The 22,500-nt window shown below is 43.7% G+C and overlaps 2 protein-coding genes across 3 annotated transcripts; one reads left to right on the top strand and one right to left on the bottom strand.

The window, feature by feature from the left end:
* Positions 1–2,534: 2,534 nt before the first annotated feature.
* Positions 2,535–3,744, bottom strand: LOC109510311 (coiled-coil domain-containing glutamate-rich protein 1). The gene has a single exon (XM_019860525.1). It carries the CDS (start codon positions 3,239–3,241, stop codon positions 2,696–2,698), a length of 546 nt encoding a protein of 181 aa, XP_019716084.1. The 5' UTR covers positions 3,242–3,744; the 3' UTR covers positions 2,535–2,695.
* Positions 3,745–4,847: 1,103 nt separating this feature from the next.
* nisch (nischarin) lies at positions 4,848–18,019 on the top strand. 2 transcript variants are annotated; one of them, XM_019860524.1, is made up of 27 exons: positions 4,848–5,089; positions 5,900–5,983; positions 6,171–6,353; positions 7,623–7,671; positions 7,761–7,924; positions 7,998–8,093; positions 8,666–8,761; positions 9,257–9,409; positions 9,489–9,557; positions 9,653–9,838; positions 9,912–10,040; positions 10,129–10,245; positions 10,396–10,564; positions 11,130–11,224; positions 11,301–11,365; positions 11,441–11,985; positions 12,154–12,745; positions 12,995–13,179; positions 13,307–13,373; positions 13,832–13,964; positions 14,291–14,441; positions 14,768–14,887; positions 15,444–15,605; positions 15,803–16,005; positions 16,084–16,229; positions 16,308–16,661; positions 16,702–18,019. In XM_019860524.1, exons 1-26 carry the CDS (start codon positions 5,009–5,011, stop codon positions 16,636–16,638), a joined length of 4,371 nt encoding a protein of 1,456 aa, XP_019716083.1. In that variant the 5' UTR covers positions 4,848–5,008; the 3' UTR covers positions 16,639–16,661; positions 16,702–18,019. The 2 variants fall into 2 exon arrangements, with proteins under 2 accessions (XP_019716083.1, XP_019716082.1); XM_019860523.1 differs by having other exon boundaries at positions 16,308–18,019.
* The last annotated feature ends 4,481 nt before the right edge of the window (positions 18,020–22,500 follow it).

The following is a 22,500-nucleotide window of genomic DNA, read 5'->3' as shown; positions in this document are numbered from 1 at the left end:
AACCAGATTTAAGAGTAGAATACACGAGCATTTAGACTAAAATTGACTTTGGAGTAGACCAAAGCTGAGACTCTAACGCTCTTCGGACCATATCTGAATTTAGACTAGATCAGACCTTGGAATAGATATGCTTTACACTAGACTTTAGACTCAATTTTCTTGAGTAAGTGTGTGTGTGTCGTGTACAATTATTGAGTGTAGTATTTGGAGCAGTGCGAGGTTGAAAATAGGTTTTTGGAAGGCCCGGGACCCTCTCAAGCGGGAGGGGTAGGAGGTGGGACCCTCTGTGAATGGGGGGGGGGGGGGAGAGTGTCGGAGCACCCTCACACTCACACACAAGATGGTCTTGTGGTGGAAACCTGAGCTGAGCCAGCAACTCCTTGACAACAGCTAACTCAACCTGACTTTGACAACAAAACTACTTCAACAAGTTCCTCTGGGGGCAAAAGAAAAACGAGCATTTGGGTTGTTCTCGTTGTACACTTTTTGAAAGATAGTAAGCATTGGTAGTTTTGTGTTAGTGAAAGCGGAATATAAGAGCAATAAACATCCAATGTAATTTGACGTGCGTTTGTATGTGTGTGTGCATGTGTGTGATTGAGTAAACCTGAACCAGGACCCGTGGAGCCAACAGGACCCAAATGACCAGCACAAAGACACACATTGGAAACCCTAAGACTGTGCAAACACACACTGCAGGTTGGTGTGACACTAACACTGCAGGTTAGTCTGACACTACTGTATTTGTGGTGTGTGTGTGTGTGTGTGTGTGTGTGTGTGTGTGTGTGTGTATTAGCCATTCAAGCTCAAGAGGAATTTCTCTGCATTCCAGACAATTTTGCACTCAAAACAAATGTACAAGTAGTAATAACATAAGTGAAGTTAAAATTGATTTTTTAAAAAAGTACATTGAAAAAATATGGTGTTGAATTTACTTAATTTTGTTAACTGGTTGCACAAAACAAAATCAGATTATTTATTTGAAGAAATAAAATTCAGTGTATTCAACAAAAACTTTTTTCAGTGTATGTACAAATTTTAAAAAGTACATATTAATATTTACTTTCACTACTTTATGGTCTTATTATCTCAGTAATAATCTTTGTCTTGCAAAACTAAAACGTAGATTTCATTAAAGTGAGTAGTTAATTATAACAATGAACTAGAATAAAAATTAAAATGAGTATTTATGAACATCTCTGCTGATGGCCAATCCCTAAAATAAATAATGAATAATTCGATTCAAAAACTCTAGTTTGCACTAGTCAAACAGGTTTATTTTCTCAAAATATTTTCACTTTTTTTCCCTCTTCTGCTTGATTCGTGTATTACTGCAGCCCTGTTCTCCTTCATCTACACCTATGCAACTACAAGTCTGTCTCTAAAGGGATAACATTGAAAAATTGGCCACTAAAATGAGCAAGTACGCTTCCTGGCCATGTAAAGCGCTGCAAGTGGAACATGCTGCATTGTTTTGCACGGCTCACACTTTGACTCAACATGGCCGTGATTGGTTTATGACACACTAAAGAGGCTTAATGCCTTCCCTGGACTGTCCCTCCCTGGGTCAAGGCTTGCGATTGAGGAACAACTGTTTTGGGCTTTCTGGATGGACAGAAGGCAAAATGTACTCACGGTTTGGGCAAATTCCCAAGTAGCAGTTTTGGAATGTGACCAAAATAATCAAATTCAAACCAAAATGATCGACTTCCTGTTCAATTTAGGTCTGAGGTCTTTGAGACTTTTTGTACGTCCTGTCGCGAAAGACACGTTCACCCAATTTGTTGTCGACTGGTGAAACTGGTGTCGGGTTCATTTTTTTCCGAACTTTCCAGTGAATAGTATTGAGTGAATTTGCCCAAATCGGTTGCTTCAAACCAAAATGGTTGACTTCCTGTTCAGTTTGGCCCATGAGACTTTGTTATGTGTTCTGGCATGATTTGGCATGTCTACCCAATTTTGTGTTGGATCAATAAAAGTGGTGTCAGGGGGCTGGTTTTTTTGGGAGGGGGGGGTCTACCTACCACACATTAAATGCATCTTTAGAATTTTGTGTTTTCATGTCATTATGGTATTGTGTCCTTTCAAGAAAGATGCCACACTTGCAAAAAAAAAAAACAATCAAAAGAGATTGACTTTTTTTTGTCTCATGATAACAGGCGGCATCCATCAGTCATGTGCAGCAAGCTTAGTGCTGATTGGCCGCTTGGGCTCACTCCCACCATCCTTTGTGTGTGGGACAAAAACAGCAGTAAATCAAACATCCCTTTTTGTTTTTGTTTAAATTAATTTTCTAAACTCACTTATGCCCCAAGATGCCATAACCAACATCATGGCAAATCACAATATGCACGGTTTCAGTGTTTAAAAAAAAATTGACTGCATAAAGCTGCCAAAAATGTTCATAACATATGATAACTGCACAAAATGAAGCTCCTCAACTCAGCTCAGCATCAAGATGCCACAAAAAATCCACTGTTATTGCTTCAGCATGAGCACCAAAACAGTAAATAGGTAAGTTTTTCTGCAAACAACTGTGCATGGATTTCAACCAAAAAAAAAAAAAAACAAACTAGATTTTTTTTCAATAGAATTTATTATACTCATTGTGATTCCCTCAAGGGAAATTCAATGTACTGTACAAAAGACACTTCTTGTTGACACCTCATGATGACGTAGGCACAAACCTGCCTGTTTATGATGTCAGAAAGTCACAGAACTGCGCAAAGTCCCGCTGCATAAAGTTGTGGCTCTGCAGGAGGTCATCCTCGGACGGGAAGTACTGCATGCTGTCCTCGTGTTGGACCACCTGGTCCTGCCGCATCCCACTTGGCGGTTTCGGTTCTGGTTCTCGCTCCAGACCGTCCGGCAGGGCTCCCCTGGCGTTCTCCAGGGCGCCCAGGTACGAGTCCATGTCAGTGAGCTCCGATTCGCTATCGGAGCAGCTTCCCCCGGTGTCGCTGCCCATGGAATCGGAGCGCATATGCATCATCTGGTACTTCTCGTGCATGAGGAACTGGTTGGTGTTCTTGGGGGCGCGCATGCCCCGAGCTCGATTACCTTGGACATTGATGGGCCGGAGGCGCAGCAAAGCCGCGCTGCTGGTGGGCCTCTGAAGTCTTCCGTGAGGATGAGGATGCTTGCGTCCTCTCAAATAGCCACCGGCCGCCTTGCGCTTCTCGCTGCGGGCCTGCACGCCACCCCGCCGGGCTTCTCGCCCGCACATCTCCTTTGAGAGCATCTTCCTTTAGAGTGAAGCTGCTTCCTTTGTTCACATCCTCAACAAAGAGGACTTTTGAGTGTCTTGCCGTCGCCCCCCGACCGGTCTACCTTTTGACAATTTTGTGGCTTTTCTTCTTCTTGACGTCTGGCTTGGGCCGACGCATAGCCCGCTAGTTGCCTCGTTTGCCCGCTTGCCTGCGAGCCTTCTCTTGCTGCGCGTCACGCCCTCCTCGGCCCTCGCGACGCTTGTCTTTTTCACCTCACAGGAATTGCACGCAGCGTCGCCTGGCGAGTTTTTAAAGCGAGTTATTAAGTGCAGTTTTAATTTTGTCGATGTTGTTTGTTTTTCCTGGGCGGTTTTCTTTTTTTTTTCCTTCAAGATTTGGGCTACGTGTTGTAACACTTAAATCTTTCTAAAGCATTCAACTGAACTGTGGCTCTGACCCAGTGAAGAGGACACTTAAAGGGATAGAACTATCCAGTTGGGTATTCCGAATGGGGGATAAGCCAGTCTACCTCCTATCCTGCCTTCTTTTTATTCGCGACAGCTACCTTCGCTTCATATATTTAGTAACGTTACGCAACATCTACGTCGTACTATGAAGTATTAGCACGTATGTACACGTTTTCGCACGTGCTGGCGTTTATGGTGGGGAACGTGTTGCCACCCAATCCCCCCCCGCCACATTTGTGCAAATGGTTCAATCCGCTTCTGCCCGCAGATGAAACTTGATCCAATTCTGTTTTCTTTTGAGCCTCGCCCCCTTCGATGATTGACACAAGCAGCAGAGTCACTCGACACAACATTCGACACACTAGTGTTCCCCAACAACTTTTTTGGGAAACAAAGTATGTTTAATGTGTTTCAAGCATGTGGGAGGAGTCTTAAAGCTTAAACTGATATTCACAAATCTATTTTTTCAGGCCAAAGCAAGTAAATTTCTCACTTTCAACGGAAATTATAAAACGTTATCCAACTTCATCTCCATAATTCAGTCACAACAGCAACAGACCTGATAATAGTATAAAATGTTAAAGGACCAATCTGGCACATCATAACAGGACATTACAATCAAACATATATATACTCTACATGATTATGTCATAAGCAGGAACGTCATTAAGCGTCGCCCAAGCTTGGATTTTCGTTCAGGAAAACTTTGAAAATCAAATATTAAAGGTGTCGAGTGACCCCATGTGGCTCAGATGCGTATTACATATTTGAATAAAACCTGTTAAATTGTCCTTTCATACACCGTATACAGAACTGAGTAGTCCAAAGGTGGATACAGTATACGCATTTTATTTATTGCATCTGCATTTATTAACATCTATTAAATAGATGGAGATGAATGTGACGTTATCGTGTCCTTTCGTCCTTCCTTCATCCTTACCCTCCAATTCTTCATTTCATTGACATGATAAAACTCCACTAGTTAACTTCTATTACTCCAGTAGTAGTACTCGTAGCTCATAGATATTAACTACTAAAGTACAGTACATGGATCTTAGGTCAGGATAGCGAATAAATATAAAAATGTTTTCCATAGAAGTCGCCTAGTTTGAGAAAAAAACTGCAATACAAGATATTACCTGAAGAGGGGAGAGTTGCGTCATATTTGGGTCCAAGCCATCACATTCGAGGAAAAGAAGAAGTCAGCTGCTTGGCGTGACAACAAATTAAATGGCAGCCGACGGCGAGCGAAGAAACTCAAGTTACGTCGCTAAAACCTCGATTCAAATGACACTGTTTACCCTTTGACAGATCGCAATTCTTGCCTCGACCATGGAACCCGTCCCGTTCACAGAGGAGCTGTCAGAAAGGAAAGTGTGTGTTGTTGGCTCTGAATTGGTGGAAAACTACACGGTAAGATTGGCTTCCGCCTTTTACCCTTAGCCTGTGGTTAAAAAAGGGTCGTCCGTCGGCGAGAAATTGTCGGTAAAACACGTCGTGTTTGAATCTTCGACGTGTTAGAATTACTGCGTCCTTGCGTTTCGTTTTCACTCAACTGTCGTTTTGAGTCTACAAGACGGACTGGACTCCGCGAGCGAAGCTGTCTGAATCCGAATCATCTTTGGTCAAGTACTGTATACTGAAACACAAGGAATTTATCGCTGGAAGTCGGTTTCACTGAAAGTATTATAAGCCCCCAAAAATGTATGTTTTATTACACGCAGTAATAAAAAAAATATTTCGGACGTTCATATGCACGAATTGGACGAAAATTCGAATGGGAACAGAAATCACATTCTTACGAATCAACAATGATGAATATTTAAATGGTTACAATGGTTCTGTCTCACAAATAGGCATTGTTAAAATAATACATACATCGTACATTATGTTTGATAAGTGATTCGTTGTCGATTAATTGTTGGGACTTCTACACGCAATACGTTGGTAAACAAGTCACGTAATGCACAGACTGGCTAACAAGAAGTGATCTCTCGGTCGCCGACGCACCGGCCAGACCGTGCGATTTCAGGCCAGACAAATTAAAAGTCGCAGATACTCTAATGTAGCATGTGAGGGTGGCTACCGTACAAAGACAACAATAATACCTACCCTCATATGCATATTTGGTTTTGGTATTCTTTCATAATTGGTCAAGTAGACAATGCCCAAGGTATTCGATAGCCGCAGCCTAAAGACAAAGTGAGTTGTTTGCCCTTTCAGGTTTATATCATCGAAGTGTTGGATGGAGAGCACAAGTGGACAGTGAAGCATCGCTACAGTGACTTTCACGACCTCCATGAGAAGGTAAACATGGAATCAGACCTCCCCAATATTTTTTGTCACAATAGAAAAACTAGGACTGTGCGACTTGATGTCTTAGGATGGAGTCGGTTAGTCTGCTTGTGAACATGTGGCTACACATCGTGGCCTACAGCAGCGAGTGTTCTCATGTTGGCAATTGCATGTTTTGACTGCATTTTCTTCTTTCCAGTTGGCGACTGAGAACAAAGTGGACCGGCATTTGCTCCCACCCAAGAAGATACTGGGCAAGAACTCCAAGAGCCTGGTCGAGCGTCGGCAGAAGGAGCTGGAGGTCTACCTGCAGGCGCTGCTCCGACAGTTCCCGGGGGCTACGCCCACTCCCCTCTCCGCCTTCCTTCACTTCAACCTTTATGTGAGTTTACACATCCCACGTTTATTTGATACTCCCAGTTGAAGTTTACTGGGAAAAGGACATGGGAAACAAAAAAAATTAAATATTGTGTACCGTATTTAAACACTATCTTGTTTCTAACAAGCCATATACAGTGAGCCCCACTAGTCGTGGGCGATTAGAGAGGGTCCACAATAATCTGCATAGAATTGGTGCCTATTACAAATACTTTATGGAAAAAAATTGGGGAGGGGGGGTCAAAAAATGTTTTCTTAACCCCCCCAAATTCTTGAATAAGTGGGGATATACCACCAATAAATCTTCTTCCCACCCCCCCTCAAAAAAGTGTCCTTTTTTTAAATCTGTCTGTCAATTTTAATCGTTTATCAAAATAGTTGATTAATTTGATAATGGATTAGTTGTTGATTATTTAAACATGGAACAGCATGTATATGTGTAGACAAAATGTGCATATATTCTCTCTCCTCTGAGGTATAGCTTCAAAAGTGACTCAATTTCCATCTCACTTATACCGATCTAAGGTTCTGACAATTCCATATTCTAACATGTAGTAAATCTCGCCAACATCCCTTTTAGCCGTGTCTAATCTGAACCAGTAAAGATGTCATGAGTTTATCCCATGACCGCGCAAGTGTAACAGTAGACCACTTGTTCCACCGTTGCCAAAAACATCGCCATGTGAGCCATGCTTATCAACATGTGAACATCACCATAGGTGTACCCAACTCGAAGGGGAGACGTGGATCATTTTTAAAGTTTTCTTGACTCCTGTCGTGTTTCTCACTTTCTTTCACTTGTCGCTTTCCGACGTGTTGTGTGAAACGGGTTTAACAGATGGCAAGGCGTATTCTGCAATTCAAGCTATTATTAACCACTCAAGATAATACGTCTTTCTGTGTGCTGGCAACACTCTGACAAGTTGGGGCAACATCTGCATTATTACATCGTGTTGAAAATCAGGCCTTCAAAATAAAAGCATTCCAAACTAATTTTTCAAAGTACTTTGTGCTCATTTATTGTGTGTGACTGTGAATTTAAATGACTGGCTGAGTGGAACATATCTTGGGGGAAAAAAGTATATTTATAAAAACTGGGAGAAAACAGATACACACACACACACACACACACACACACACACACACACACACAAAAAAGAAGAATCCTTTGAAAACTAGGGCATATGAGAACCAAGGTTCCGCTATATTTTTTAATGTACTTGAATAGATTTTTAGAGATTTATAACATTATTCATTGTTTTTCCTCTTTCAGGAGATCAACGGCATCACGGCTGCGTTAGCCGAGGAGTTGTTTCATAAAGGTTTGCTTCCTGCTTTTCTACTTTTTCATTCTTGTGATTAATTTGTCATGAAAACATCAAAACAAAAGCCAAATGGTGTTTGTTGGTAGGTGAAGAGTTGCTGGCTGCCGGCGAGGTGTTCTCTCTGCGTCCCCTGCAGCTGCACGCCGTCTCCCAGCAGCTGCGTCTGGCCAAGCCCACGTGCTACAACGGCGACGCCAAGACTGACCTGGGTCACATCTTGGACTTCACCTGCAGGCTGCGCTACCTCAAGGTCGGCCGCAAGCGCCACACCACTCCACTTTGCTCATGTTTTGGTTTTTGAATTGTCACCAATCACCCTTCAGGTCTGTGGCACCAGAGGTCCAGTCGGAAGCAGTAACATCCTGGAGAGGAATTTGCCTTTTGATCTGTCTTTTTTCAAGTCCCTGCTTCAGATTGAAGTAATTGCATTTACATTTTCACACAAACATTTATATTATGCGCTTTTTTTTCACAACTTAAAACAAGCTCACATAACATGCCTAAAATATATTAATACCCAGTAGAGCTTGTATATTTGTCACACAAACATATTCGGCATTTATTTCACAATTTAAAACAATTCCAAGCTGATTTATCATACCTATAAAATGTCAAGCTGATTTATCATACCTGTATAATGTTTTTTTTATTTTTATTTTATTATTATTATTTTTTTTTTAGTACCCCAAGGATCAGGAATGATTCCGTAATTCACGCACTCATTGGGTTTTGTTGTGGTAATTGTTGTGTTTAGAGAGGTAGGCACTTCCTATCTTATTTAAATGAGTCACAGTTCACTCCGCCCCACACACTGCTGAGCCACATGTGGCCTTTGTTACTGTGACAACTGGGGGGGCGAAACAAACAGCTTTGAGTACAGTGGAAGCGAGTGCTTGTAAATGGCAATAAAAGTCAAAGCATAATTAATAAGCTTTGGCAGTGATTTGAAAATGTGGCTAGAAATGTAAGAATTGTCTCTTCTTTTATTCAGATCAGCGAGTGCACAGCACAGCAAATTGGAGGTTTGTCGTCTCTGAGGGCCAGCCTGGTCACTCTGAATATCCACCACTCCACCGACAACATGATGGTACGCTTTACATAAGGACTCAGCAAACCTCTGCTCAACAGCCACCTTCGATTTTTCAAATGGACAGATGGGCTTGTCGTTTATAGAAGACATAAAAAAAAATAGTTGCTTCTAATAATACTCATTCTCTTATTTTTTTAATGTTTTGTCATTCTTTTCAGTTCAGAAGTTATTTAATACAATATATTTTAAAATTGTTTATATAAAATAGTTTATTTTACTACTGGATTTTAATTTTGTTATTTACCCTAAGTAAATGATTCAATCGGAAATGAATAAGTAACATTTCGTTCTAAAATAAAAAGATTCCAATCCAATTATTTATTGATGGAAATGATACTTACAAAGGTAATAAATGCATTTTAATCAAGGAATATTGCGATGGAAAAAAAAAAACACAAAATGAATGCAACAAATCCCAAGTTCAGCTGCATTTCATATGATCCGAAATTCATACTGCATGTTATGTGCTAATACACTTGCTGACCCCACCAGCTTGTCCTCGTGCCGGAAGCCAGCGAATTCCCTCAGTGGGAAGCCGAGGGCTCGGACCGCGGCTGTCCCGTGACTGCCGTGGTGCCACGCTGGCGAAACCTGACCACGCTGGACATGAGCCACAATACCATCGGCGCCATCGACGGTTCAGTGGTGAGACGCGGCCGCCGTCTCCCGTCTCCGCGTGGCTTTTCTTTCCTCTGATATTCTTTGAATGTGTCACCGCATGTAGAAACTGATCCGTGAGGTGGAGTTTCTCGATCTGAGCCATAACCAGCTTTCCTCGGTGGAAAACCTTCAGGTATGGATCGGCTCATTACCGTTGAATGCCGAGATAGAGAATGCCTAACAGTTGAGTGCAACTGAGTCGTTCCACGCCACGTATGTCTCTTGCAGCACCTGTACAATCTGGTCCACGTGGATTTGTCATACAACAAGTTGTCCGTCCTGGAGGCGGCTCACACGCGGCTGGGAAACATCAAGACGCTCAGCCTAGCCGGCAATCAGCTGGAGCGGCTCACGGGCCTCAGCAAGCTCTACTCCCTGGTCCACCTGGATCTCAGCCACAACCAGCTTGTTCAAGTAAGCGTTCATTTTTAGAACAACTGCCCACGTCACTTTTCTTTGCCAAGAATTGGTATTTGTTCGTTGGCAGTTGGAAGAAATCAGGAACATTGGCTCGCTGCCGTGCTTGGAGAAGCTCAACCTCTCCTCCAACCCAATTTGCATCATCCCCGACTACAGAACCAAAGTCCTAGCACAATTTGGAGAGCGAGCAGCAGAAGTAATGCGATCGCCGCCGCAATGTTGTGTGTGCGTGCGCGCTTGCGTGCGCGCGTGTGCGTTGAGTCACTCCTGCCTCTGTGTGTCAGGTGTGTCTGGATGGTCAAGTGACCACAGAGAAGGAGTTGGACACGGTGGAAGTGTTGAAAGCCATTCAGAAAGCCAAAGAAGTCAAAGACCGCATGAGCAGCAGCAGCGACAAGAAGGTAACGTTTGTTGTACAAGAATCAAAAGAAATCGAGTGATCATCCAGATCCGTGATTGCCGACCAATGTGCTGAGATGTCTGCCTTCCTGGTTGATGATTTGGATGGCGGCTGCTCCCTGAAGGCTTCCTCCTCTCTGTCCTCTCGTCAGATCAGTGAGGAGACCAAGGTGTCTGCTGCTGCACCTCCTTGCCTCTCTCTTCCTCCCTCCTCTACCTCTTCTTCCTCTTGCTACACCTCCGTTGTCACCCCTCATTCTTTCGCCTCTTCCGTGGCCTCCTCTTCTTGTCAGGCCCAGCAGGCTTCCTGCACCAGCCAAGGTAACCATTTGTGTGTCAGGCTGTGCACGGCTGCGGGATGGTGTCGTCTACTTGTAATTGCTTTCTTTCCTGGTTGTTATGATCCATCCATCTATTATCCAAACCGCTTATCCTCACGAGGGCCGCGGGCGACACAAAAAGTGCGAGGAAGCCAGATGCAAAAAGACACATGAAGTCTGCCGTTTTGATTGAAAGTGGAATTTTTTGTTGTTATTTTTAGGGTTCCTTTCGAAAACATAATGAAAGATTTTCCTCACACTGTGTCCTTATATCACATTAATGAATTCAAATTAATATTCATCCCCTAGAGGCGGTTAAATGAAATTTGGTTAACATATTCATCAAGAGTAGAACCACAAAAAAGTCAAAAACTTAAAGGGAGTCTACAATTTCTGCACCAAGTAGGATTTTTATAGCCCCTTTTTTGTGAAAATGTGACTTCCGGTAAATTGCGGAAGATTCAACTTTAAGTGGTTGTGCGTGTTTGGAGTGAAGCTCCTCCCCGAATGACTTCTTCACAACAAAAGCAACTCAAGTCTACTGATGTTGTGTGTCTTGTTTGAAGAAATGACCAGCCGAGAAGAAGCTGCTGTTCCACCTATCATCTTCCCTCCCGCACCTTCCTCCAGTGGGCGCCTTTCTCCTGCTGACAACACCCTGGTCAGATATCCTACTTGTTGCCATGACAACCATCTGGTTGTTTGGTTATTATTGTTGTTTGAATGTTTGTGTGCAGGTTCAAGACCCCGCCATCTGTCTGTCTGATCGTCTACACAACAACTCAGCGAACACAACTTCTTGGTCAGCAGCTAAATCCGATCAAGGCCCCCCCCCCTTTATTAGGAAAGCAAATCATCATTTGCTTTCCTCTTACAGTTGCCCGTGCTCCTGCTCCTCATCCTCCTCTAGCCTGCCTGAAGTGACCTGCCCCAGCTGCAGCGCCACCTGGTGTCCCCTGATCTCCTCTCACCTCCTCTCCCTTACCTTCGCCGACCAGCTCTTCACGGGCCTGCTCTCCAAGCGCCTCCACGCCGCCCTGAAGGAGCAAGATGAGAAGAAGGTGGAAGCTGAGAAAGAGGAGGAGGAAGTGTGCCCATCCGGAGAGGTTTCATCCCATGTGGAGGCCACGCAAGTGGACTGTCCGCTCTCCAGGGACGGTTACTTTGAGATGGGATTGGATGATTCTGTTCAGGACTCGTCTCTCCCTCCTCTTCCCACTGGGCTCAGTGTTCCTCCGTCGCACCCGTGTGATGACGAGCAGCAGGAAGAGAATATCAACAATGTGATTTGGTGCTACTGTCTTAAGGTGGAAAAGGAGGAGAAGGAGGTGGAGCAGAGCGTTGTGTGCGTGGTGTTGACGCACAATCTTTTATGCTTGCTGCGCTTATCACGTGATGGCAAGGGGACCGATCTGGGTGCAGGTAAATAAAGGAATGTTACTAGGGCGAGTTTCCCCTCTAACGTGATGTTAGCGCCATGATAACTTTGATGTTTCTAGTTAACGGATTGAGTCTCCTCTGGTATGGGCCAATAACTTTGGTCACCATAGTTGAACCCTCCCATACACCCTTTTGATTGTGTGTTTCCAGTCGAAGACCAGAGTCCATCCACAGAGGCTGTTGTGTCCAGTCTTGAGGTGGCCCTTCTGCTGCCTTTCTCTCACCTGCTGCTCTTCTTGCACGCTGAGCTTCCAGCTTCCTGTCTAGCCTTCGGGCCGCAGAATGGCGCCGCTTGCTATTACCTCTTCTCCGAGGCCCAGGAGCTCCAGAGAACCACGGTCGAGCTGAAAAGACTGACGCAGGTTACAGCGGTAGCAGAGTCTCCTCAGATCCTCCCCCACTCCCTCCTGAACACTTGGGAAAAGGAGGAGAGTCAGGAAGTTCAGAGAGGCTACTTAAGCCTCCTCCTGCCCTCCTCTTCCTCTTCCACCTCACACCAACTCCTGTCGGATGTTTTACCCAACACGAAGGCGCTCCCATCTCTCCTTTTTCTCACCCACCGACACCTCTGGGTGCTGAAGATGGATGTCACAAAGATTGCAGAGCGAGAGAGAAGCACCGCCGGCCTTCATCGGGACTGGTGCAGGCTGGTCCGCGTACCCCTCGGCTCGGTGGTGCTTCACCCCAACCAGAGAGCTCCTCGGGCTGGGAAGTCATGCCGGCAACCTGAACACCACCGCAGGTAAAAAGGGATTTGTAATTGCGTCTCGATGCCGTGAAACGGTGGTGGAGCACTTAAAACTATTCGGATCATAAAGCATCAACACCCGACATTTACAGCAGCATGTCCACAGTCATGTACCCATGGTGCATAAATGACTGCACTCAGTAGTTAAATTATTCAAAACGGACAAGCCATCTTCACACGATGCTCATTCATAGTAGTAGCTGGCAAATATTACTGTATTTGAACCGGCGGTGTTGTGTCCAGATCGAGCCACACGGCCGAGCTACTGCTGGCTGGTGGCAGCCTGCTGCTGCTTTTCCCGCTGGCTCAGGACAACAGCTCCTTCTTGGCGGAGCTGAACCAGCGGAGAGTGGCTCTGGAGGGACTGAAGATGGTGGCGCTGCCTGTCCCTTGCAGATGCTGGCCGCACCAAGAGGAAGCCACACAGGGTGAGGACAACCTTTCTGTTCGATTAAGAACAATAATTGTGACTATTTCTCTCAATCTAATTATCGGCTCGATGACATAAATGTACCCAACCCTTGCTTTAGAATGACACCGAGTTTGCTTGCTCAGGTCACAATAGAAATCCTGTTGACCAGTGCTGTTGTAGCAGGAGCAGAAGAGCACACAGCAACAGCAGGTAAGCAGGTCCATCCGCGTTTGCTTCATTTACTCTTATAGCAGCGCCTTGATTTCTGAGTGATCCAATTTCCAGCTACAAGCTCTCACTAAGTTGATTTTATCATTATATTATTGGACGGGGATAATCTGACACAAAACTACAAGAAGAACACACTCACAAGGAGCATGGCGTGGTAAATGACTCAAACTGCCGAAGTCACTCAGTAAGCCACACCCCTCAATGGCACACAGCAGCATGAGTACAACAGTGTGTGTGGGGGTGTGTGAGAGAAAGAAACCAGTTTATTTCTTTCTATTCTACAAAGCAGTGCTACATTTTTTTTTAACTCATTCAGTATCAGCCAATTCGAGACCAAGTCTGAAAAGACGTTTAAGAACGTCTTTGGGAGTGCATGAGTTAAGAGCCTGCATCTCCTACATGGTCCTCCCATCTCATCATGATGTTTCTTCTTGCAGCTCGTCTCGTCTCCGACTGGAAGAGAACCAGCTATCCTCTCACCTCACCCCGGGCCTCTCCCCAGGGCTGAAACTTCTGGCTGGGCTCGACGGGGAACTGCTGCTGACGTACTTCCACAGACATATATCACTGGTAAGGGCGCTCACTTTGGAAATGATCCATCTTGACTCTGACACCAACTTTTTCTGCCAAGGAAGTGTTATGTTGAGCCTGCGTTGCTAACGTAAGAAGAGGGAGCTTTGCTTCAACTATAAACATAATTGGAGTGCATTAAAAAAACATTTTTTTTTAATTCTAATCATCAGTAAGCCATTTATTTTTAACTGCAATTCTCTCAAAGTTTGACATGATATGAAACTATTTCAGGAACTTCTTCTGGTATAATGCTAGTTAACGTTGCCAATTATGAGTAGCAATGTACATCAAGGAAGATGACTCAAGTGTTTAATTTTTTAAAGTCCGAGGAGGCCGAGGTGCGGCAAGTCTTGTGGCTATCTGCCGTTCTCTACGCTGCACCCGAGGCAGAACTGGCCTGCTGCCTTTTTCTCTCTACCGAGAGCGTCTACCTCCTTTTGGAAGACTCTGCTGCCACTCACCACTGCCACACAGGTAATAATGTGCCTCAACATCAACATCCATATAAGACGCAATAAAAGCACCTCATTCATTTTAGAAGCAGTAATTCTCAAACAATATGGTTCATCAAGTGTGCTGCGGGAAGTGATTCATTTAATTGAACGACTGAAATAAATTCAGTGTTCCACAATTTTCCAATTGAGATGCACCTACATAGTACGGTGTAAAACCGTCAAGAGGATGACTTCAAAATACTGTCGTCTAATTTGAAATCAGAAGAACCCTCCCCAAGCTTTGATTGGGAAAATGCTCAGAATGCCCTCGCTATGAATCGTTTGGATATCTTTCTCATCTGTCAGAAATGGACATGAGCACTTCTCCAGACCCAAACGTGTGCCTTTGCTGCTGCCTGACCATCCGACTCGTCGATCTGCTCTCTGTCAATGTGGGATTGTTCGATCAGTACTTCAGGCTTGTAGGTCAGTCTTTGGCGTCCTGGTTAATGCACTGCGGGTCTGATGTACTTGGATCCGAAAAAGCTGGCGGCACTGGGTGTAAGAATGGTGCGAAGGTCATGTTTAAAAGAGGATTCTGCACTTTAGGTAGCTCTGATGCTTTTCATTATGGAAAATGTAAGGTGTCGTGATCATTTTTGTTTGTGGCATTTCACAAATGTTCATTCCAGTGGAAAAGATGCATTCTCCACTCTCATTTTGCCTGTTCCTCCTCTTCATAAAATCAGCCTCCACAATTCGTCAAGAGATTTCATAAATAAAAGAAAGCAACTCTGCTAAGTAGATCTCTTTGTATGCGCTCCTCGTGTTTTAACTGATCAAAACTACTGTCATGGCTCTTTTGCCCGTTTGGCAGACACAATGGCCGGTGCATCCAAGTCGTCGATCAGCTTTCTCATCTCTTTGCATGAGCGATCGAGTTTGTTTTTGCAAACAGGCTCTGAGTGACCCATGTCTTGCAAAACATTTGCTGCATTTTGCCTGCTCATCTCTTATTTTTTTCCCCATTTTGGCTCTGCAGGCCGCTCGGCCGAGCACATTGTTTGCTGCCTAAGTAGGGACAGTTATGGCACAGGGCTGTTTCTCCAGGAGCTGATGTCTGTGCTCAGTCTGCAGCAGAAGCCGACAGCTCCGGAGCCCTCGGAGCAGGACTTCTACTCGCAGTTTACCAACACCAGCTCAGGTAACAAAGATGTGATGCTAATTGTCAGTGACGTATCCCCTGAACATTGAATTTTATGCGATGCATCGTAAAAAAAGAGAGACATTTTTCTCACTGAATATTTTTACCATAGGAAAATTGTCAAAAAAGGCCATGTCTTAAATTTTTAATTTATTTCTGATCGCACTAAATTATTACAAGATTTGTGCCCCCGACAGGCAAAATGCACAACTACGAGCTTGTCCACAGCAGCAGGGTGAAGTTCATCTACCCCAGCGAGGAGGAGATGGGCGACCTCACCTTCATTGTGGCTGAGAGGAAGCCCCCCCCCGCCAGTGCGGCGCCTTCTTCCTCGTCTTTGTCATCCTCGTCCTTGTCCTCGCGTTCCTTCAACGTGCTGCTGTACCTGCTGGTGTTTCAGGTGTTTACTCTTTTGGGGGATGCTGTGATTTTAGAGCTTCGTAGAAATGAAGTCTCGAGCGGATTTTCTCCCGACTAGGTTCAGCTGGAGAACGAGCAGACCTCCAACAGATCTCCCGTTCTCCAGCCCCGGACGCTGATTCTGACCAGCACAGACATCTTCCTGTTGGACGAAGACTACGTCAGCTATCCGCTTCCAGACTTCGCCAAGGAGCCGCCGTCCAGGTGAGATTCCCGTTCCCTCCCCAATTGCCCTTCTCCTTTCTTGTAATCGATTGTCAACCGGCCACCCCTCTCTCGTAGGGAACGTTACCAGCTGCGGGAAGCCCGGCGGATTCGCGACTTGGACCGGGTTCTGCTCGGCTACCAGACGTACCCTCAGGCCCTGACGCTGGTATTCGACGACCTGCCGGGCCCAGGCTTGCTGTGCCACCTCACCATGGACCACTTTGGGGTGGAGGGCGAGGAGCGCCTCCCGCCTCCGCCTCCCCCTCCGTGCGGGGGTGCAGAGGGTGAGGTGCAATGGTGCGTCTTTGTGCCGGGAGCCGACAGCCGTGAGAGACTCATCTCCCTGCTGGCTCGCCAGTGGGAGGCGCTGTGCAGCCGAGAGCTTCCGGTGGAGCTCACCGGCTGATTGGAGTACAAAGAAAAGAGCGCAATGGGAACGGCGCCAACTTGACGCAGGTGCAAACTTATATAAATGAGTCAATCGCTGTGGATTGTCCAGAGACGCACCTCTCATTTGTCCCAATGCTAATGGAGATGAAAGGAGGGCAGCCATTTTGGACCACGGTGATGAAGCAAGAAAAGTACAGATGAAAAGGCATAAGAAGAGTGGCCGTTTTGACGCATGACGTTTTGTCCCCGCTGCTGAAAGATGACGAGGCAAAACGAGGGTGGCCATTTTGGATCGCGGAGGTGAAACGGGAAAAGGCGTGACGGACAATTTGACTTGTGAAGTTTTTGCGTGGGCCATAGTGACTCTCAATGCTTTGTCTCGTTTTAATGGAGGTGACGCGGCAAAACTAAAGGGGCCATTTTGACTCACATAGATGAAGAAGCAAATGTGGGGTGGCCATTTTGACGGTGTACCGCTGCTAACCAAAATGAGAGGCAAACAATACAAAAGTGGCTCTTTTGACTTTTGGGTTTGGGTTTGCGGGATAATTTATCCCAGCCAAGTTTCACTCTCAAAAAATATTGTCCCGCCCATAGGAGATGCAAACCAAGAGCGGCCATTTTCTCTTAGGACAGTTTCAAAGAATTTTCACGCTTTTCATGAATGTTTTGAATGAACGATCAAAACTTGCACTGCAAAAAACACACTGCCAGGTTTGAAAAATCTTAGCTTTGCATCGGGCAACACATGCATGCACGAATAAGAGTTGCACCGTGTGATTTCGACCTTTTTCTTTTGTCATGCACATTCTATTTGCTGCTTTGTCTTTCAGTGAGAGGGAAGGAGAGAGTTCTAGAAGGGAAATGTTGCACAAGCCATCAATGGACACTGCAAGAGGGAGAAAAAAAGTGCGCTGTCACTTTTACGAACTTGCTTCCTCCTTTCGTACCATTCGGTGAGTGAAAGAATCCCAGACATGCACAATTTAGTGTGCCAAGATACACTTTTCACAATATCTCAAACTTTTTCTGAGCAGTGTAGTGTCAGGCAGATGGACTCTTTCAACAGGGGGCGCCACAGACATTACTTGATTTTAAAAGTTCATCTTCATTTGTATGGAATGCTGTTGTTCGGACAGAAAATGGACAGTTTGCATATTAACCAACTTTTAACCCCCCAAAAATTATACTGTGGAAAGTTTACATTGACAACCACTATATGCATAAAAAAAAATGGAAACTCGCACCAAGCATTTCAGTTCTTTGCACTTTCCGAGATTTGCTGAACAAAGTAAAGAAGCTTTTTATTGGTGTAATTGATACAGCTACTGGTCAAATTATTAAGTACTCTGACACATTCATGAGTTATACACAAAAAATATGAAAAATCTGCCTTTACAAAAATAAGGCTTGTTTTTAATCATTACCATCAGGTAGCTTTTTTTTATTTATTTATTTTTTTTTATGTATATTGGATCGCCTGAGACCGTGTACCTAATGAAATGTCCAGTGAGTGTAACTGTTAATGGTCTGGATTATTATCTCTTTTTTTTTTTTTTTAAGTGTTATTTACAACACGAATTTGTATTGTGTATCATTATTATTATTATTTTAAATATATATTTGTTCTGCTTTATGTATGTTTTTTTGTATTTTTATATTTTACATTTAACCGGTTGGTCAAAGTAAAAATCATCCAAACTTCATGGTGATTGTCATCATCTTTACTGTTAGTTTATAGGCAAATTTACTCATTTAAAAAAATATAAATAAATAAAACAAAGAAAAGTATATTTTCGCAAGATAATTTGAGAAGTTGGAACGTGAATTTGGAAAATTCTGAATTGAAATTTGAACATTCCCCCAAAAATCTAAATATTTACAGTAGGAGATCTTTCAAAAACATTCAGAATATTATGAAAATTGAGTCAAAATTCTTCCAAGTCACTAATCATATTTTCGAATTTAAAATACCCTCCCAAAAAGTAATTTCAGTTGGCTATTCCCTCCCATCCTCCATTTTGCAGATACTTTGTGTGAAATATAATCCAATGAAATAAAACCTTTTAACTATTGGTGTCAGAGGACTTGTCTGTTGTTTAAAATGCTGACTCGTCTTTGTCCCGAGACAAAAGCATCCGAGAAAAAAAAAAAAAGTTCCCATCAGCACTTGCTCTCGTCGTCGCCGCTGCCTCCGCGATCTTGATGACTGTGCAGCCTGGCCACCTTTTCTACTTTTTCTCGCTTCCTTTCAGCCTGGCTGTGAAGCGTTGGTCCGTTTCCGCTTTGAGGGACACTCGCTGTACTGTACTGGAAGTGTCCGCTCAGCAAAAGTCTGACCGTATGCCTATCGACCAGCGCAAGGGGCTAATCGGAAATCGGGCCGAGCGAGTGATACAAATTAGCACAGAAGCACTTCACGTTCACTCAACAAAAATGTGTTCTGGTTCGATACGGCAAACTTGATGAGGTCTGCTTGTTTCTCGTGTAATAGTTTACGTTCATCTTTGCGGTCCGCTTTCTTGTCTACTTGTGTATTAGCGCATACGGGTGTCTTGTCCAGGGGGACCATCACAACCAAAGTCTTTGTACAATGATGACATTTATTTCAGCTGCAGTTGATGGAGAAACACCATTTACAGATCTGTGATGGAATGACTCCATAAGCAGTGGGCTGCGGCCCCTCTCGCGCCATTTTTTCCCCTTCTTGGTAGGGCTTAAAGTGTAAAACGCACTTGTGAGATGAAAATGATACTTTATTCAGAAAAGAATCTAAATCACTAAGAATTTGGAGAAAAAAAGAGTTCTAGTTCCTCTTGTATTCTCTTTTGATATATTTTCTCAACTTTTTCAAACCTTCCGATTAAAATTAAAATGGTCGCAGTTTTACTATTTTCTTAAAATCAAAATGGTCGAATTTATTGGACTCTTTTTCGGGAGGCGGTAATTCAGTTAAAAAACAAGATTTTTTTCCCCCCCAGATTTCTTGGTAGATATTTGGTATATTACAAGACTAAGGTCAAATAAATCATCAAATTTTCCTGTGAAATTTGTATTTTGATCTAGTAATTGTTGATCCTTATTTTTTTTTTTAAACACCAAAACATTCTGCCTTTTTTTTCTCAAAACAAATCTGACATGTTTTCTTTCACAGCGTCTGGCTCCTTCCATTTGTTAAATTGTCCTGCACGTCTGTTCATTGCCCCCCATAACCCAGGATCACATTTTTTTTTCTTTTTTGAACCAGATAGTTGGGCCAGTGCAGAGATCTCGTGCACTATTGTAGAATCTGCCGAGTATGGTGCCACGCTTTTTTTTTTTTTTCCCCAGCGGCTTGTGACGATGCTTATAAATCGCCTTGTCACTTTTCATCGTATTCTTCTTGTCCACATCCGCCATTTATTCGCTGATGGAGTTGTTTGCGAGTTGAAGACCCTCGCTTGGATCTCCCTTCCTCTCACACCTCGTGTTTTCATAACTTTATCATGGCCCGCACGCACATGCGCATGTTGTTACACAACGGGCCCGACGATAACATTCTCGAGGCGTCCGTTCCGTCGCGTGCGTGTCGGTTCTCGTGGCAGATCTGGCAACCTCGGGGCAAAGCCGCCCAGCTGCGATACGCTGATGAACTTTATCAAGGTGCCGCAGCGACGCCGGGTCAGATAAGCGGAAAATACACGCTTATACCAAGGCCGGCTTGGAATCAAAGCCCTTCAATCTGTCCCAAGTCCGTCTTGCCATCTTAATGCTCAATCCACAAGGCGGCAGGCAGCTTTAAGGCGTTGGTTAACAAGGAAATGTCAGTATGCCCTCGCGTTTGTTTCCCCTAATCTGCTGCTTGCCGTTGACATTTTGACCCTCCGATGTTCTTTCGAGAAGAATATCGGAGGTCCGGTTGTCTTTACTATCCTTGCTGCCTTGCTCGAGGGACCTCTGAAGCAGAGCTGAAAGGTTATGAAAGCCACAGAAATAAGTTGAACCACTTTTTAAAGAAATTGTGTTTTAAATTTTGAATTTAGTTTAAATAAGCCAGTGTCACTTAGCAACAAGACACGGGAACTCCATTTAAAGGCAGCGGTTTTCCAGCGACCCCTCTTTATTTATTTTTTTCCCAGCCCCTAACTCCTGCTCCATGAAAATCAATGGACATGTCTAACAGTGAGTAAAAAAAGTCTCAAGAAGCCAGACCCGAAAAGTCAGTACACGTCTTTCATTGTGCTTCGGAGCAAACGTTTTCCAGTCATTTTGGCTTCTTCCGGGGATCCATCATAGACAAACTTGCGCAAAAGATTCTGCCCAAATCCGACCATATTTTAACAACATATACACATTTTTCAGATGGACGACTCTAAATCAGGACAGAGATGAGTTTTTGTAATTGTGTGTGCAGCCAAGTTTGATGACTCGCCATAAAAAAAAAACAAAAGTGATGATTTGGCTAGTTGGCCTGCATCCTAATAGGTGGGAAAACTATTTAAATTGTCAGCATTGGACCGTCCGTGCACTTCCTGCTATTGTTCCTGGCAGCACGACCTTTTGACCTCTTGCCCGCTTGTTCCCGACGTCGGCGTTAAAGCCAGGAAAGAAAGTGCTTCGCGTTCCTTTCTTTCTTTTTGCGCAGCCGTGGTGTCAGCTCGTACGAGGAAATCCGTCCCAATTGCGTCGGCCCGCGGGGACCGCCGCCACCGGCGAGGGAAGGGAAATCCGCCCTAAACTTCCTGTCAGGAAAGAAGGATTTCTCGCAATCTGGCTGCCGTTTACAAAACGGAGGCCTGCAACCTTCTCTGCTCACTCAGAAAGTAACTGAAAACGTTCCAGAAAAATTCCTTCTGCCCACAAAAAAAGAAAAATGACAAGCGGAAGAAGAAGGTTAGGCAGGCCGTGTGGCAGAATTTTTCTTTTTTTTTTTTTTTTTTTCTTAATAGACAGATGGGCCAACTCATTTAGAGAGGTACTCAAAAATAAAAGACTCATGATCACTTTTGATTTTATTTGCAAATCATCTACTTAATTTTTACCAATTAATACAATAAAAAATGTAACTGACCATGAATTTGTTTATTTAGTATTGTTTCAAAAAGTAACAGATTTTTCCTTTTTTCAAATTTATAAATACTTAATTTGACCAGTTGCTTAGTAAAATAAAATTGTGCAAGAGTTGACTCTTTTTCTTATTGTATTAACCATAAATTAACACATTATTTTAATGAGTTAATGAGACTAAAGTGGATATATTTTAATTAATACCTTTCGGGGAAAAACATCAAAATGAACAACAAAAATGACTATCTCCTTAAATTAATTGATTTGATTTAATTTTACCAAATATGTTGCATGCAGGTGTACAACCCCTTTTTTTTTTCTTTACAAATGTTATTTATTTTATTGATAATTCTATTTTAACAATTTCTATCCTTTAATTAGCCTATTTAAGAAACATGTTTGCAAATCCCAAATATGTTTTGGCACTGAAAGTGTATTTTCGTTTTTCTTTCAAACAATTATTACCTTTCCAATGATTGCACCTGCCAATAACTTCCAAACTCACGAGTCAAATGAATAGATTTTTCAAAAATGAAATTCAGCGGGCTGTGTCTTTAGCATTCTTGATCAAATCTTATGAAAATGATCCATAATCGGAGTACAGTAGCGGGGAGGAGCAAACGTGTCACTGGGTTGTGTTGTGCTTTTTCAGTTTCCCTTCCGCCTCTTCCTTGATTAGAAAGGAGAGGGAGGGCCGACACGGTCGACACGACATGACGGCCGCAGCTTCTCTCTGGTCTCTCATGCTCACTTTGTCCCTTTTATCGGAATACTTGTAGAGATCCCGCGACAGGCTTGTTTTTTTTGTTTGTTTTTAATATATATATATATA

Source organism: Hippocampus comes, unplaced genomic scaffold (assembly GCF_001891065.2).
Source record: "Hippocampus comes isolate QL1 unplaced genomic scaffold, H_comes_QL1_v1.1 scaffold106, whole genome shotgun sequence".
Classification (NCBI taxonomy): Eukaryota; Metazoa; Chordata; class Actinopteri; order Syngnathiformes; family Syngnathidae; genus Hippocampus; species Hippocampus comes.
Note: the sequence above shows the minus strand (reverse complement) of the source record. Positions and strands in the feature narration are given on the sequence as shown.

Coding starts and splice junctions, on each gene's coding strand:
- nisch (XM_019860524.1), top strand. CDS start 5,009: ATGGAACCCGTCCCGTTCACAGAGGAGCTGTCAGAAAGGAAAGTGTGT. Junction 12,746..12,994: donor CAACCTGAACACCACCGCAG/GTAAAAAGGGAT, acceptor TGTTGTGTCCAG/ATCGAGCCACACGGCCGAGC. Junction 16,006..16,083: donor TGTACCTGCTGGTGTTTCAG/GTGTTTACTCTT, acceptor TCTCCCGACTAG/GTTCAGCTGGAGAACGAGCA.
- LOC109510311 (XM_019860525.1), bottom strand. CDS start 3,241: ATGCTCTCAAAGGAGATGTGCGGGCGAGAAGCCCGGCGGGGTGGCGTG.